We start from the raw sequence: 17,854 nt of genomic DNA, 5'->3' as shown, positions 1-17,854 counted from the left end.
GCGCGGGGGGGGGGGGCGGTGGAAAGGAGTGGTAGGGGATTCGACAGTTACGGGAGCAGACAGGCATTTCTGCGGCCGTAGACGTGACTACAGGATGGTATGTTGCCTCCCAGGTGCCAGGGTCAAGGATGTTACTGAGCGGCTGCAGAACACTCGGGGGAGGGTGAACAGCCAGAGGTCGTCGTCCATATCAGTACCAACGACATAGGCAAAAAGAGGGATGAGGTCCTGGAGGCAGAGTTCAGGGAGCTAGGAGAGAAAGTTAAAAGCAGGACCTCCGAGGTAGTAATCTCCGATTACACCCAGTGCCACCTACTAGTGAGTACAGGAATAGGAGGATAGAACAGATGAATGCGTGGCTGGAGAGATGGTGCAGGAGGGAGGGATGTGGATTCCTGAGGCATTGGGACCGTTTCTGGGGAAGGTGGGACCTGTACAAGCCGAACGGGTTACACCTCAACAGAGCCGGGACCAAAATTCCCGTGGGGAGGTTTGTTATTGCTGTTGGGGAGGGTTTAAACTAGCTTGGCAGGGGGATGGGCACCAGCATATAGGAGTAGAAAAGAGGAATAAGGTGCATAAAAGAGTGAGTGTGTTGGATAGGACCAGAGAAGATAGTACTAGAGGCGGTAATAGTACCACATTAGATAGGAGCAGACTAAGAAAGATTATGAAAAATTCAAAAATGGGTTTAGAGAACACAAAGTGTGGTGAATAAGGTTGGTGAGCTACAAGCACAATTAGCTATGTGGCAATATGATGTGGCAATAACGGAAACATGGCTTAAAAACGGTGAGGACTGGGCACTTAATATTCAAGGATACAAGGTGTACAGAAAAGATAGGGAAGGAAAAAAAGGAGGTGGGGTGGCAGTGCTGATTAAGGAAGACATTGTAATGTTGGAAAGGGAGGATGTTTTTTAGGGGACAAGGACAGAATCCATTTGGTTAGAGTTGAGGAGCAAAAAGGGTATGATCACGCTAGTGGTTGTTGGAGGTCTTTCATCTCAATCACATGACATCACTGCAGGAGTTCCTCAGGGCAGTGTCCTCGGCCCAACCATCTTCAGCTGTTTCATCAATGACCTTCCCTCCATCATAAGGTCAGAAGTGGGGATGTTCGCTGATGATTGCACACTGTTTAGCACTATTCGAGACTCGTCAGATACTGACGCAGTCCGTGTCCATATGCAGCAAGACCTGGACAACATTCAGACTTGGGCTGACAAGTGGCAAGTAACATTCACACCACACAAGTGCCAGGCAATGACCATCTCCAACAAGCGAGACTCTAACCATCTCCCCTTGACATTCAATGGCATTACCATCGCTGAATCCCCCACTATCAACATCCTGGGGGTTACCATTGATCAGAAACTGAACTGGACCAGCCATATAAATACTGTGGCTACAAGAGCAGGCCAGAGGCTGGGAATTCTGCGGCGAGTGTCTCACCTCCTGACTCCCCAAAGCCTTTCCACCATCTGCAAGGCACAAGTCAGGAGTGTGATGGAATACTCTCCACTTGCCTGGATGAGTGCAGCTCCAACAACACTCAAGAAGCTCAACACCATTCAGGATAAAGCAGCCCGCTTGATTGGCACTCCATCCACCTTCAACATTCACTCCCTCCACCACCGGCGCACTGTGGCTGCAGTGTGTACCATCTACAAGATGCACTGCAGCAACTCGCCAAAGCTCCTTCAACAGCACCTTCCAAACCCGCGACCTCTACCACTTAGAAGGACAAGGGCAGCAGACACATGGGAACATCACCACCTACAAGTTCCCCTCCAAGCCACACACCACCCTGACTTGGACCTGTATCGCCGTTCCTTCACTGTCACTGGGCCAAAATCCTGGAACTCCCTTCCTAACAGCATTGTGGGTGTACCTACACCATATGGACTGCAGCAGTTCAAGAAGGCGGCTCACCACCATCTTCTCAAGGGCAGTTAGGGATGGGCACTAAATGCAGGCCTAGCCAGCCAGCGACGCCCACATCCCATTAATGAATAAAAAAAATTTTTTAATTGGTGGTATTCTACAGGCCTCCAAATAGTGAGAGGGAGGCAGAGGAGCAAATCTGCAGGGAAATCGCAGAGATATGCAAGAGCTATAGAGTGGTGATATTGGGGGACTTTAATTACCCTAATATTGATTGGGATAATGCTAGGGTAAAGGGAAAGGAGGGCGAGGAATTTCTGAAATGTGTTCAGGAGAATTTCCTTGACCAATATGTTCTTGGCCCAACTGGAAAGGAGGCATTGCTGGATCTGGTGCTGGGGAATGAGGTGGGCAAGGTCGACCAAGTGTCTGTGGGAGAACCAGACCAAATACAATAAGTTGAGCGGGGATGAGAAGATGAAAATATGATTGGCAAAGAGAGAATATGAGAGTAGAATGGCGGTTAACATAAAAGGGAACCCAAAAATCTTCTACCAGCATGTAAACAGTAAGCAGGTAGTAAGAGGTGGGGTGGGGCCTATTAGGGACAAAGAAGGTGATATTTCCTTAGAGGTGCAGGGTAAGGCTAGAATACTCAATGAGTACTTTGTATTGGTGTTTACTAAGGAGGTTGATGCAGACAAAATATTGGTGGAAAAGGTAGAAGCAATGGAAGGGGTGAAAATTGATGGGCAGGATGTACTAGAAAGTCTGGTTATGCTTAGAGTGGACAAGTTGCCTGGTCCAGATGGCTTGCATCCCAGGTTGCTAAGGGAATTGGGAGAGGAGATAGCAGAAGGGCTTGCCATAATTTTCCAATCTTCCCTAGATGCGGGGGAAGTGTCTGAAGATTGGAAAGTGGCAAATGTGACACCATTGTTCAAGACAGGGTGTAAGGACAATCGTAGTAACTACAGGCCAGTCAGTTTAACATCAGTGGTGGGTAACGTTTTAGAAACAATAATCGAAAAAAAATAACGGGCATTTGCAGAAGTTTAAGCTAATTAAGGAGAGTCAACACAGGTTTGTAAAAGGCAGTTCGTGTTTGACTAATCTAATTGAATTTTTTGATGAAGTAACAGAGAGTATTGATGAAGGGAATGCAATGGATGTTGTCTACATTGATTTTCGGAAGGCGTTTGACAAAGTACCACATAGAAGGCTGGTTAACAAAATTGAGGCTCATGGAATAGGTGGGTCAGTGGCAGCTTGGATAAGGAATTGGCTTAAGGACAGAAAACAGCGAGTTGTAGTAAATGGCTGTTTTTCAGACTGGAGGATGGTAGACAGTGGTGTTCCCCAGGGGTCAGTGCTGAGGCCACTGCTTTTTTTTGATATACAGGAAACTTTGTGTTATCCGGAGGATAACTGTCCGGAATGCTCGAGCCGCCAGCAAAAATCAGGTGCCGTTTTCGTTAGGTTTTTTTTTTATCGTTGCTTTTTTCCTCAACAGTCAAGTTCTGTAAGGTCTGCTGAAGCTGTTGCTAAGCTACAGAGACGCTTGGACTGTTTAGAAGCTGTTGCTAAGCAATAGGGTTTGTTGACACATATGGAGCTCAGAAGCTTCCGTATCTTTCAACATTAGCGATGGAGTGTCTGGCAGTTTTGAGGGAACGGCAACAGCTCGGTCCCGTCGGTGCCGGATAGCACAAAGTTTCCTGTATATAAAAACGACCTGGATATTGGAATACAGAGTAGAATTTCTAAATTTTCTGATGACACCAAACTTGGGGGTGTGGCAAACAGTAATGATATCAATCAACTGCAACAGGACATAGAAAGGCTAGCAGAATGGGCAGACAAGTGGCAGATGGAATTTAATACAGAGAAGTGTGAGGTGATGCATTTTGGCAGAAGGAACAGGGAGAGGCAATATACACTTAATGGCACAGTTTTAAAGAGTGTGCAGGGACAGAGGGACCTGGGGAGTTAATGTGCATGGGTCCTTGAAGGTGGCAGGACATATTGAGAGAGTGGTTAACAAAGCATAGGGGATCTTGGGATTCATAAATAGAGGTATTCAGTACAAAAGTAGAGAAGTTATGCTGAACCTTTATAAAGCACTGGTTAGGCCACAATTGGAGTATTGCGTCCAGTCCTGGTCACCACACTTTAGGAAGGATGTGAAGGCCCTTGAGGGTGCAAAGGAGATTTACTAGAATGGTTCCAGGGATGGGGGATCTTAGGTTGGAGAAGCTGGATTTATTTTCATTAGAGCAAAGGAGGTTGAGGGGTGATTTGATAGAGGTGTAGAAGATTATGATGGGTTTGGATAGGCTAAACGGGGAAAGGCTGTTCCCACTAGTTGACGGTACAAGGACTAGGGGACACAGATTTAAGGTTTTGGGTAAGAGATACAGGGGGATGTGAGGAAAAACCTTTTTGTGCAGCGAGTGATGAGAACCGGGAACTCACTGCCGACGGACGTGGTGGAAGCGGAGACACTCAATGTTTTCAAGAGGAGACTGGATAGGCACTTGAGGGAAATAAACTCGCAGGGCTACGGGGATAGAGCGGGGGGAATGGGACTGACTGGATTGCTCTACAGAGAGCCGGCACGGACTCGATGGGCTGAATGGCCTCCTTCTGTGCCGTTATGACTCTATAACTATGATTCTACTAACGAACGGCTATCTGCAAGGTACCGTGCAGTCCGCTCACAAGCTTTTCCATTTGAAATACTGTGGATACGCAGAAATTTAAAGGGACCGCACATTGAAATAAACAATGTACAACAAAGACAATTTAGAGGGAATTTTGCTACTGACCCAAGCTGATTAGCTAGAATCCTCTTGGAACCGTGGGAAAGAAGGCAACTGGTCAGAGTTGGAAAATGTAGTTTGCAGTATTATGTTGATATCCTTGAGTTGCTGCTAAGTTGTCTTTGCCAATTGGAACAAAATGACTAGAGTTGCTGCACTTGGATGTTTTACCTATTCTGTTTAACTCCCTTCAGGGAGTATAAACTGTTGACAGTTCATAGAATCATAGAATGGTTACAGCATGGAAGAAGGCCATTCAAGCCTGTGCCAGCTCCTTGCAAGTGCACCTCAGCCAGTCCCACTCTCCTGCCCTTTCCCCGTAGCCCTGCAGATTTTTTTCTTTCAGGTACTTATCCAACTCCCTTTTGAAAGCCATGATTGAGTCTGCCCCCACCACCCTTTCAGGCAGTGCATTCCAGATCATAACCACTCGCTGCATAAATTTTTTTTTCTTACGTTGCCTTTGGTTCTTTTGCCAATCACCTTAAATCTGTGTGCTCTGGTTCTCGACCCTTCTGCCAATGGGAACAGTTCCTCTCTATCAACTCTGTCTGGACCCCTCATGATTTTGAATACCTCTATCAAATCTCTTGTTCTCTTTAGAGCAGAGAAGATTAACCCCAGCTTCTCCAGTCTATCCATGTAAGTGAAGTCCCTCATCCCTGGAATCATTGTCGTAAATCTTTTCTGCACCCTCTCTAAGGTTCAGTGGAGGGAACCGAGTTGAGAGGCTGTTCTAATGCCTTTTATCATTCAATTTAATGCATCTTATCATCGAGCCTATGCCGAATTTTATAGCTTTAGATAGTTGCTGGAGGAGGTTGGGTAGACTTGGTGAGCGCTATTAACGAGGGCGAGGCTGAAGATTACAATTCCCCTTTCAATCAAGATAACCTGTTGGAGGTGAAGACCGTAACCAGGTCTTTATATCTGTGCTCAGAAATAGTTTAAAAATAGCACTACAATCCTACAACACTTGCAACACTCTATTAGTGCTTGCTGTGTCATTAACAAATGTGATCGGTCCAGTAAAATGGAGAAATAATTAGACTTAATGAGAGAAAGAAAGGGAAGGTTTAGTGCACTTCAGCTTTCTACTTGTGTCAGCAGTACTTTGAGCTTCTGAATCTTCTTGGAAAAAAGTAACGTTAAATTATTCCCTGTAATTCAACCATTGTTTAAACACCATGTGTACGACTCTATTTGCTTAAATGATGATCAGGATCTGTTGCATAAGGAGCCATTAATAATTTATAAGCAACCTGTATGCCTTTAACAAGTATATTTCTCACGGGATTTCTTTGTGATGTGGGTTCAAAAGTGGATATTTCTGTGGATTTAATTTTCCACAATGTTTAATACTTGTGCTGTTTCCCTTTTTCAGACGTACATACAGAGGCAGTACAAGCTGCTCTTGCCAAACATAAAGAGAGAAAGATGGCAGTTCCGATGCCATCTAAACGTCGTTCTCTGGTGGTGCAAACCTCAATGGATGCCTATACACCTCCAGGTAAACTGAAACAATTCCATTCCATTGAATTAGGACCACATATTGAACTGTTTATGCTGTGCCTTCCTGTAGCAAATTTACCAATGTGTATTTCACACAAAAAAATCAAGTTTTAAAATTACCACAGAACTAAGCAGGTTTTTAATTCTGTGGTGCTGATAGCCACCCACAATTTTTCAGGATGTATTTGGTTCCTGGCAAACTGACTTTCTTAACATCCCATGTATTTCGAATGAGGATAATTACTTAAGTCATGAAAACATCGAAATCACCAGAGAGCACGCAGGAGAATTTCTTACACTATATTGTCATATGTCACCTCTGCACAATAAATGATGCCTGTAAGATTATATGGGAAATCTCTTTAATTGCAATATTTGAAACATTTATTTGCATTGAATGAGAAATGAAAAATGGATATCTGCATCTATTTCTTACTGATATTGTGGCAGCTTCTCTAGAAATGCTTTCATGTTATTCCCTGCCGAAGAAAAGCAGAGGAGTTTGTCTTGTTTTGCACACTTTGTACAAAACTAATAAATTGCAGGACAACGGAGTATTACAGTTTAAACTATTTTAATGAATTATCAGGTCTGATCTGACTCACAGCAGTACAGCACCGTGCGGACAAAATGGAGTCAGGACCCCCTGGGTCTTCTAAACAATAGCAGTCCTTACAGATGCCTGCAGGCCAATGACAACTCGGCATGTGATCACATGTGAATATAATAGGTATTCCTTACAGATGCCTGCAGGCCAATGATAGTTCAATATGCAAATGTTAGAGTTTAAATCATTTATAGCGGAAATTTTCTGAAAAAAAAAGTTTCTCACCAACCTCACCGCGTGCAAACAAACAGTGATTGAGATGTAGCACCTTACTCAGTGAATGATTGCTTATTCATTTTCTTTTGTTTAAAGCCCGATACTTCCCCCCCCCCCCCCCCCCATTATTTATATATTTTCTCCCCTTCCCCATGCCTCTTCACCGCACACCATATCTGACTCGACCTCTATAATGCTCTTCTGTGAAGAGCTGGGTTGTTTTGCTCTCTGAATTGTTTTCATTCTCCCCATTTGGAGGAGCACTGGTCCTGCCTTTATGTCCTGTGGGTAGCCTGGTATTGTTTAGGAACTAATCATGTGCGTGATGGAGAATGTGAACTTGCATCCTATTATTTTATGGCAGAATGCACTTCTTATTACAGCAGTCTGACATTTCCCATTTTTCTACAGCTATCTTTGTGGTGTACCCATGTAAGGCTGACAGTTTAGTGCTGCATTATTAGGCACTTTTGATGTGGATTGATGTACATGAAGAGTTATATTGAGATCTGCTGAACCTAGTTTTTCTTGGGATCCTTACCACTGAAGAGAGGAGGCTTTCATCCCATTAGTCGGGCCTCGGTTTAAACTCGAGACCAATATTTGTACCACCTACTCCCTGTAAATGAGACTAGTAAATAAAAATATTTCAGGCCAGCTTAGGAGTTTGTTCAAGAATTGTAAGTTCTCCATACATTTATAGTTTAAAAAAAGCAGCTAAAATAATTTTAAAGAGTTTAGTAAAAATCAAACTCAAATTCATTAGCAAGTCAAAAAATGAGCCTTTTCAGTTATTTTATTGAATTTGTAAGTAATTTGCTTCCAAATATATGGAGTGATATGCACCTAAGATTTGATTATGTGAATCGTTTATTTGATCATCTAAAAGCAAATCTACTGCTTCCGGTAAATCCAAATTACACTCTTAACAGTGACAGCGAACTTTAAGAAGCACAGCTAATGGACAATACCATGGCTTGTTCGAGCAGGGAGAGGTGATCATCTCCAGCATCAACTGTGAAGAGCTCTCTCTTTTCCTCACAAAGATCGAGACTCTTGACCATACAACTACCTTTCTTTAGTCAATTGTTTCCTGACATTGTTAATGCTTCTCTTTTCGTGGGTACTGTACCCTAGCCCTTCAAATTTACCATCATTACCTCCTTTCTGCCCCAATTCTAACCTTCCTTTCCTCTCCAAGATCCTTGAATGTCTTTGCCACCCAGCTCTCCCATCAGTCCGGGTTTTGCTCCAGCTCACATCATTGAGACTGCATTAATTCAAGTTAATGAATGCATTCTTGGTGACTATAACTGGTACATTATCCCTCTTTGCATTCCTTGACATCCCATCCCTTTTGATGTGATGGATCACTTCTCCTCTTCCACGCTCATTTGGTTCTACTTACACCTGCCCTATTCTGACTTGGTTTCACTTTAGCAGCAGAATAATGTATTCTGTATTACATGGTACAGGTAGACTATCCTTTATCCGAACTTCCGAAAACCTCTAAAAACCGAATGTTTTTTCGCTCAGTGTAAGTCATGCGCACGACATGACCAGAGTGGCGCACGACTTACACTGAGCAGGGCAGAGGGTCACAGAGTTCCCTCCTGGGTAGGAGATTGCAGGCCGAGCCGGGCAGTGTGAAGGAGGTACCGGGAGAGTGAACCCAACAATACAGCGGCCAGTCCGATAGCTGCCGCGGCCCGTCCGGTATTCTTTTCTCTCTTTTCCCCCCCCCCCCCCCCCCCCCACCCGACCTGATTTGCGGGCCAGCTTAGTAGGAGTCAGCCGATATCCGGCTTTCCAGAGAAGCAGGAAGGGGAATGAGACACGGAACAGTCGCAAGAGGTAGCCTGAACTTTTAAAATTTATATTAAATACAAATTTCCCAGTCTTATAATAATACCTTCTGAAATCCGAAAACTGAAACTCAACTGGTCCCAAGGCTTTCGGATAAGGGATAGTGTACCTGTATAACATTTGGTCCTTAAAAAAAAAAGTTTCATCCAATTTAGCGTGAACAACACCACAGGAGATTCTAAAGACATGAAAGGTGCTATCTAATGTTAGTTCTTTCTTGTGTGTGTGTGTGTTTTGTGTATATATATGTTTTGAGATGTGTCTGTCACACCTCAAGCATCATGTGTTACACTTCATTAAAAAAAAATTAAGTAAAAATAGAAACCATTTGCCATTAATACTCTGATTGTTTCTTCAGATCTTAGAGTTTTAGTGGGGGAATTGCATGCTGACAATCTACAGATTAATGATTAACCTCTTACTCATCTCAGGATCTGCCTTAGAACAGTTAGTCTCTATTTGACTTCCGGATGCACCTGTAGAGCAGTCAGACATTGTCACCTTAAAGATCTTTGAGAAATCACTGATTACTGGAGAGGTGCCTGGGTTTGGAGAAAGGCAGACGTTTTAAGAGAGGTAGCAAAAGTGACCCAGGAAACAACAGACCAGTGAGTTTGACGTTCATTGTAGGTAAAGTTATGGAAACCCTCGCTAAAGATCATGGAGCATTTGTCTAGAAATTAAATCATAAAAGATTGGCAATATGGGTTCATGAAGGGGCGGTCTTGCTGATTATCTCACTGGTTTTCTTTGAGGATGTGACAAAGGAGCTTGTTAGAGGTAAGGCAGTGGCTATAGTGTATTTGGAATTCAGTAAGGCCTTTGATACACTTTCACTGGCAAAGCTGGTAGTGAAAATAAAGATAGTTGGAATCAGTGGAAATATTTTACAATGAATACGTAATTGGTTCCAGAACCCAGAAGGTAGTGGTACAGGTATTGTCATCAATCTGGGAGAACGTTACCAGTGGGGTCTCACAGGGATCTGTTTTGGCGATGTCTTTTGTTTACTATCGTTATAAATAATCTGGAACTAAGAATCTCAAGCACAGTGGCTAAACATGCGGATAATACAAAGCTAATGAAGGTACTAGACTCCAAAGCTGAACAGGATGAGGTGGAGGAGGATTTGACTTTTTTTATTCATTTTTATGGGATGTGGGCGTTGCTGGCAAGGCCAGCATTTATTGCCCATCACTAATTGCCCTTCAGAAGGTAGTGGTGATCCGTCTTCTTGAACTGCTGCAGTCCGTGTGGTGAAGGTACTCCCACAGTGCTGTTAGATAGAGTGTTCCAGGATTTTGACCCAGCAACGATGAAGGATCGGCGATATACTTCTAAGTCAGGATGGTGTGTGACTTGGAGGGGAACTTGGAGGTGGTGGTGTTCCCATGCGCCTGCTGCCCTTGTCCTTCTAGGTGGAAGAGGTTGCGGGTTTGGGAGGTGCTGCCGAAGAAGCCTTGGCGAGTTGCTGCAGTGCATCTTGTAGATGGTACACACTGCAGCCACGGTGCGCCGGTGGTCGAGGGAGTAAATGTTTAAGGTGGTGGATGGGGTGCCAGTCAAGCAGACTGCTTTCACCTGGATGGTGTCGAGCTTCTTCAGTGTTGTTGGAGCTGCACTCATCCAGGCAAGTGGAGAGTATTCCATCACACCCCTTACTTGTGCCTTGTAGATGGTGGAAAGGCTTTGGGGAGTCAGGAGGTGAGACACTTGCTGCAGAATACCCAGCCTCTGACCTGCTCTTGTTGCCACAGTATTTATTTGGCTGGTCCAGTTAAGTTTCTGGTCAATGGTGACCCCCCAGGATGTTGATGGTGGGGGATTCGGCGATGGTAATGCCGTTGAATGTCAAAGGGCGATGGTTAGACTCTCGCTTGTTGGAGATAGTCATTGCCTGGCACTTCTGTGGCTATGCATGGGAATTGGGCAGACAGGTGGCAGCTGAAATTCAACGTCAATTGGGCACGTTTTCACTGGAAAAGCAAAGGTTGAGAGTTGACACGATTGCTGTTTTTAGGATTCGAAAGGGACTAGACCATTATGCACTTTCAACTTGTCCAGGACAGTTGAACCAGAGGACACGGTCTGCGCTCGAAGGGGGGTAAATTCAAAACTAATCTGCCAAAACAATATTTTCAGTGAGCGAGTGGTCACTCTTTGGAACAGACTCCCTAAGGAGACAGTGGAAGCAGTTAGTATTAATTCAAATGCAAATTAGATAGATTTCTTTCAGAAAATAACATTTTAGGATACAATATATAAGTAATTTGAGACATGACCTATGATGAGTGTAGCATGCTTGGGAGGAACAGGTGACTTTGGACCTCTGGTTCCCAAAACTCTCCAGCCCTGGGGTTTTCCTCGCATGATGTATGGTTCGCAACCTTGGTGTCATATTTGACCCTGAAATGAGCTTCCGACCACACATCCGCGCCATCACTAAGACCGCCTATTACCACCTCCGTAACATCGCCCGTCTCCGCCCTTGCCTCAGCTCATCCGCTGTTGAAAGCCTCATCCATGACTTTGTTACCTCTTGACTTGACTATTCCAACGCACTCCTGGCTGGCCTCCCACATTCTACCCTACATAAACTTGAAGTGATCCAAAACTCTCCTGCCCGTGTCCTAACTCACACCAAGTCCCATTCACCCATCACCCCTGTGCTCGCTGACCTACATTGGCTCCCGGTTAAGCAACGCCTTGATTTCAAAATTCTCATCCTTGTTTTCAAATCCCTCCATGGCCTCGCCCCTCCCTATCTCTGTAATCTCCTTCAGCCCCACAACCCCCCCCCCCCCCCCCCCGAGATATCTGCGCTCCTCCAATTCTGCCCTCTTAAGCATCCCTGATTATAATCACTCAACCATTGGTGGCCGTGCCTTTTGTTGCCTAGGCCCTAAGCTCTTGAATCCCCTGCCTAAACCTCTCCACCTCTCTTTCCTCCTTTAAGATGCTCCTTAAAACCTACCTTTTTGACCAAGCTTTTGGTCATCCGCCCTAATTTATCCTTATGTGGCTCGGTGTCAATTTTTTTGTCTTAAAATACTCCTGTGAAGCAACTTGGGACATTTTACTATGTTAAAGGCGCTATATAAATACTAGTTGTTGTTGTTGTTCTGTTGTAGACTAACTGATAGAGATTTTGCTTTTGAGTTGATAGAGATTGATTGCTGTGATTAGTCAACAGCTCCATTATCGTTGTATCGTGCGACTACCAGGATGGTAGAAGGTGAACTACATGAACCATGGTCTTTTTTCATCTAGCAATTCCCATGTTCCTAAAGGGACCGACCAGTTACACGTAGCTCCATCACAGCGGCCAGAATAGTATGGAATGCTTTACACTGTAATATTCCTATTCTTATAAAATAGCATATCTTGTGACTTACCATTCGGCAAAGTCATGGAAGATTGCTTAATTAAACATAAAAGTTCTGAGAGCATCCATCACACTGTAAAAGTTTAAAAAAAGGAATAAAGGCAATTATTTCATGCTGAGGCCAATTACACATTATTAGCTGTTGAAATTAAAGTTTGCAGCTTGGCCTGGAGCTGGAAAGTTACAGCAATTAGAATTCATAGTCTCAAAGGGCCAGTTTAAACACAGCTTAATCTTAGCATGGTGTAATGCTCCTTTCAATCATTAATAAAAGCGTAACAACCAACTTAGTGTGAGCAGCACCAGATATGATTGGCAGCATAGTTGTCTTCATTTGCTAATTTTCACGTACAGACGATGGTCTGAAATTCACTGCAATTGGCGACGAAGTTAGACCTCTGCGATTGTCGATACTCCAGTGGCAAATTTACAATTTGCTGTAAGTATAATTAGAATATGCCACAGCAAGCATAGCTGCCGATCGAGAGCAGTGTGGCCAACGTCTGATACACAGCCAAGGTGCGACACAGAACAGAACAATGGTTTATTTAATGTTTCTACAAAAGTAAAAGAGCTTAACAATTTGTGCAGGGTTCCCGTTTTCATATTTAAAAAATTGGTTCTGTGAAGCAAATATGGACTATGAGTTCCAATGCTGCTAAAAAGTAATTTTCTACTGCAACATTAGCCAGAGATTTGAGCGAATGGAGGGTGTAAGTATGGTCTTCGGAAGGACTAGCAGGTGGATGACTGTGTTTTCACTGAGGCCCTAACTGCCTTTGTGACCAGTATATCCCAGGGCACTATTTGAAGAAGAACAGGAAGTTCTCATTGTGTCCTGGCCAACAGTTATCCTTCAACCAACATCACGAAAAATAGATTATTTAGTAATTTGTCTGATTACTGTGTGTGGGACCTGGCTGTGTGTGATTTGGGCTGTTGCTTTTGCCTGCATTACAACAGTAACTAGACGTCAAAAATAATTTGTTGGCTGTGAAGCGCCTTGGGACATCCTGAGGATGTGAAATGTGCTATATAAATGCAAGATCTTTCCTTTCTTTCTTTAAAGCACCATAAACAGTTGATAGTGCTTTGAGCGCTTTAGAAATAAATGATTGGTTCCCAGCTTATTTGACAGCTCCAGTTTTGACATACTTTGGTATAGTTCTGTTTGCGTATGGATATTGAATAATATAAGTATTGTTTGCCATCATTCGTTGAATGCTGTCCAATCGCCATCTCTTCTATTTGGCCTACTCTTCAGTCCTCTAGTTGATCTGGTGGTGCTGGAGCCATTTGTACAAAAATATGTGTTTTATTGCTGATATGGTGCATTCGTGGTCTCATTGCTGCCTCTGAAGAAACTGTGGTTGGTAACCACTGAGATTAGAGGGGGTCGCTACTCCACGTATTTGTAAATGGACTATGTCCCCAGATGATTCTCTCCACCCTCTCCCACGAAGACAGCAGATTAATCCTGTCTTTATTGGAGATTGGACCACATTTGAAGAATGGGGAAGGTCTTCATAACAGTAGGTAACTGAGCATTTTCATTACACCGCTAAGGAAAATTTAATCATGGTTTCACCTACAAACTGTTAGCCTGTGATGAGGATAATTTGATTCACCTTTGCGATGCCATTAATAAAAATTACAATGACACCAGATTACCAGAGGCATATTTTCTTTGCAGTAGTGTATCGATTATACAGTATCTATTCTAAACCTGCATTTGTATGAAGCTGGCGCCTTAATTGAAATTGGAAGCTTCACAGTGACACCATGAAAACTGCTCTCCAATCCATGCATCTAGTTTCAATTTAAAATTAAAATTTTCCAAGTTTTGTCACTGTAATGTTGATAACTCACCTAAAATGGTATATGCAGAAAACATAGATGACAATTTGCAGCCCACTCCTGGTACTGACCATAATTATAATTTTACTCGCGAGTTATTCAGCCAGCCCGCTTACGGGATATAAATAGCATTGCATGGCTCTTCACTCTGCATCACTAGTTTTATTGTGCGTGCACAATAGGCCACGAAATTGGTCAGAGTACAAAAAAAAAAGAAATTGCAGCGACACAATGCAAAAACGAGAATGAATGCAAATATGGAAGCCTGTGGGTGGGGAGGAGAGTCTGTGAGCACATTGTCCCTGAACCACCTGCAAAAAGGCAGTGCTCATTTTGCTGCGTTTGATTTTCTTTTTTAATCCAGTGAGTGTAGTACAGTATATCTGCTTTTCAGTTGAAACACCAATCCCCTGAAAGAACAATCAGTTTAAGTGAACAGATTTAAGTATTTAACTGGCCAAGCATATTCGGCCCTGCATTAGCACTTTGAGGCCTGCAGTTGCATTTCTGCATTAAATGCAAAAATCCAGCAGTGCATTTTAAAATTGCTTTTGGCGGTGCAGTCTTGCATGCAGCGAACGAGCGATTATAGTATTATGATTGCACAGCATGTGCCAACCTTAATCTCCAATATTGTTCTAACTATGTAATGACTACATTAGCAAATTGCCTGGAATAAAACTGAGTCCCTCACCTAGGTATGACCAGGTGAGCCAGTTTCAGCACAAGCAGAGTGTGGGAACGACTGTTTGTGTGACATTATGACTGATGAGACTAAACTCAGAACTTCTCAGCCACTACATCAATTCCAGTTTGTATTCCGACAAGAAAGGACTGCAAAATAGCTGCTTAATTCATGCTTAGAGTGCCCTAAGGTATCTTTTTTTTAGTTTTTAGCAAAAAGACAAGTACAGATCTTCCTTCCTGGGTTCTTGAGAGCCTGGTAACTAAGGAACATCAAGATATTTAACTTTACTTTGTTCTATTGGAGCCAGGAAAAAATCTGTTTAAGAATACTAAAATTTAAATGCTCTGTTAATTTCTCTAATTCTATTGAATATTTGTCAGATATATTCTAATGGGGTGTTTGTAGGAAAAGACGTGCATTTTGTACGCTGACGAGGTTTTTCAGTACTCAGTAGGCTTATGGTGACTGTTCCTTATTTGCATTTTACTGCAGTGCCCTCAAGGGGTAACCAGAGGAGCAAGAAGACTAAACTGTCGAACTGTTAATACAATATGAACACGTTAAAGAGGAACTACTTAACGTAATCAATTGATGTTTTTCTTCTCCCTATAGATACCTCTTCTGGGTCAGAAGATGAGGGATCAGGGCAAGGTGACTCCCAAGGAACCCCTTCCTCCAGCCAAGGCAGTCTGAACATGGAACACTGGATAAGTCGCGCGATCCACGGCTCCACCACATCTTCCACCAACTCTTCCTCTTCCACACAGAGCGGCGGAAGTGGTGCTGCTAACGCGCTGGCTGACGTCATGACACAAACGCACATTGGTTGGTACAATATCTGTGGTCAGCCATGTTTATTTGTCATTGTAGCCATTTAGAACAATGTTTAAAAATGAATCCTTTGGATTTTGGCTTTTTCGAAACAGCCCAGGTAAGCAGCAGTTGGATTATGATTTTTGAATCCACTGCTTTTAAGCACTTTTTATGGTCTTTTCGATAAGCAAGACTCTCCGAAGTTTATTTTCCTACGTTATCAATTCAGTTTTCCAAAGTAGTAAGGCTACAGTCAAAACTGAATTTCCACTGTAGCTTTCAAAAATGCACAAATTCTGCTGCACGCAAGTATATAATAAATGTCTGAATTTCAATATTCTTTACAAAATGCACAGGGGAATACAGAGCTAAAGAACAATTCTATGAGTTGCTCTCTGGGAATACATGTAAAAGCTTTGCTGCTTGTTTTAAATTTGAGCTCATGTTAAGTAATATAGTGCCGAATGGTTATTCTGAGCGTAAAAATTTGTATTTTTAACTTGAGCAAAACTATATAAATTCAGTTGGCTTACAGATTTTTTAGTGAGGTGTTTGTGTTGTAAGGGCTGTCAGTGACAGAGAGCAAGTAATGAAGAAAATAGATTTTCTTGGCTTGGTGTCGTACAAATGTGTATAATTTATACCATTTACTGCTTCAGTTCTAAACCTTTGCAGCAACTGAAGTTTAATTTCTGGCACTTTCAGTACGTGTTCTTGTATTTACATTCTGCCAAACCATAGAATCATAGAATGATGCAGCACATTCGGCCGGATCTTTGAAAGAGCTGTCCAATTCGTCCCACTCCCCTGCCCTATCCCCATAGCCATGTAAATCTTTTCCCTTCAAAGACCAAATACTGGGTGAAGTTAATTTCCCAAATCTGAGTAGACAGCTTGTTTTGGCTGAAATGAGAGACAGCCACTTTTTAAAATTATTGCTTTTGTTTTGAGTAAGTTTGTCAATGTTCCCAAACTCGATAGTTTTCTGGAAGTTAAAAATGTTCAGGAACTAATTAAGTCTCCTTTGTAACTGGGAAATAATACTGTAACAAATTTAAGTTTGTAACCGGAGGCAATGCTGAATATTTTGCATATAAGTTTTGGTTTTGGCATTAGATGCAATGTTACAAGAATAATAGAACATTTGGGGGGGAAAGAGAACAGTGCTAAAATCAGTTGCAAAAGTAGTGTCAGGCAGTGTTGCGCCTCACAGAATGGTGTTCAAGCTCACTGCGCTTTGAAGGGCTTGGACCTGGGGCTCATGTGAGTGATTACCCATGTGCCAAGCTCCCAATCTCAGCCGTATCGACACGGGGAAGAAGGAAAAAAAGAGTGGAAGCTAAGGAGTTTCTGATGAGGACAGAAAGAAAACCAGTGAACAGGCTGCTCTTGTACATCTCACTGGCTGGTTCAGGATCGCTTCAGTATAAGCCTAACAACACTCCATGTCAGGATTTTCTCATCCTTGTGTTCAACACCCTCCATGGCGTCGCCCGTTCCTATCTCTGCAACCTCCTCTAGCCCTGCAACCCTCCAAGAACTTTGAGTTCTTCGAATTCTGGCCTCTTGTGCATCCCTGATTTCTTCGCCCCGCCATTGGCAGCCGTGCTTTTTGCTGGCCCTAAGCTCTGGAATTCCCATCCTAGGCCGCTCTGCGTCTCTACCTCTCTCTCTCCTGCTTTAGACGCTTAATTAAACCTACCTCTTTGACCAAGCTCTGTCCCAATATCTCCTTATGTGGCTCTGTGTCAATTTTTGTCTAATAATGGTCCTGTGAAGCTCCTTGGGACATTTTATTATGTTAAAGGTGCTATATAAATGCAAGTTGTTGTTGTTGGGGTAGATCATATTTATCCTAGAGTGTTGAGAGAGACTGAAAAGAAGATTTGCGAGGCATCGAGAATTATTGAGCAAGTTACTGGCGATTAGGGAGCTTCAAGCAGATTGGAAATGGGCTAATATGTTACCCAATTTCAAAATGGGTGACAAAACAGACAACAACTAGTATTTATATAGCACCTTTAAGGTAGTAAAACGTCCCAAGGCGCTGCACAGGAGCATTTTAAGACAAAAAATTGACACCAAGCCACATAAGAAATTATGGCGGATGAAAAGAGGTAGGTTTTAATGAACGTCTTAAAGGAGGAAGGAGAGGCGGAGAGGTTTAAGAGGGAATTCCAGAGCTTAGGGCCTTGGCAGCTG

The 17,854-nt window shown here is 43.0% G+C and overlaps 1 protein-coding gene across 10 annotated transcripts in view; it reads left to right on the top strand.

Annotated features, from left to right (window-relative positions):
- The window catches only part of LOC147117016 (disco-interacting protein 2 homolog C), a 597,563-nt gene that overhangs the window by 404,396 nt on the left and 175,313 nt on the right, over window positions 1-17,854 (top strand). For all 10 annotated transcript variants that reach the window (XM_085987581.1, XM_085987586.1, XM_085987582.1 and 7 more), the window contains 2 exons: window positions 6,093-6,218; window positions 15,452-15,664. In XM_085987581.1, the coding sequence (XP_085843707.1) occupies window positions 6,093-6,218; window positions 15,452-15,664 (339 nt within the window). The remainder of the gene's footprint in view (window positions 1-6,092; window positions 6,219-15,451; window positions 15,665-17,854) is intronic.

Source organism: Somniosus microcephalus, chromosome 5 (genome assembly GCF_052327205.1).
Source record: "Somniosus microcephalus isolate GS21.2 chromosome 5, FLI_Smic_1.0, whole genome shotgun sequence".
NCBI lineage: Eukaryota > Metazoa > Chordata > Chondrichthyes > Squaliformes > Somniosidae > Somniosus > Somniosus microcephalus.
This window is presented reverse-complemented; position numbering and strand designations above follow the sequence as displayed.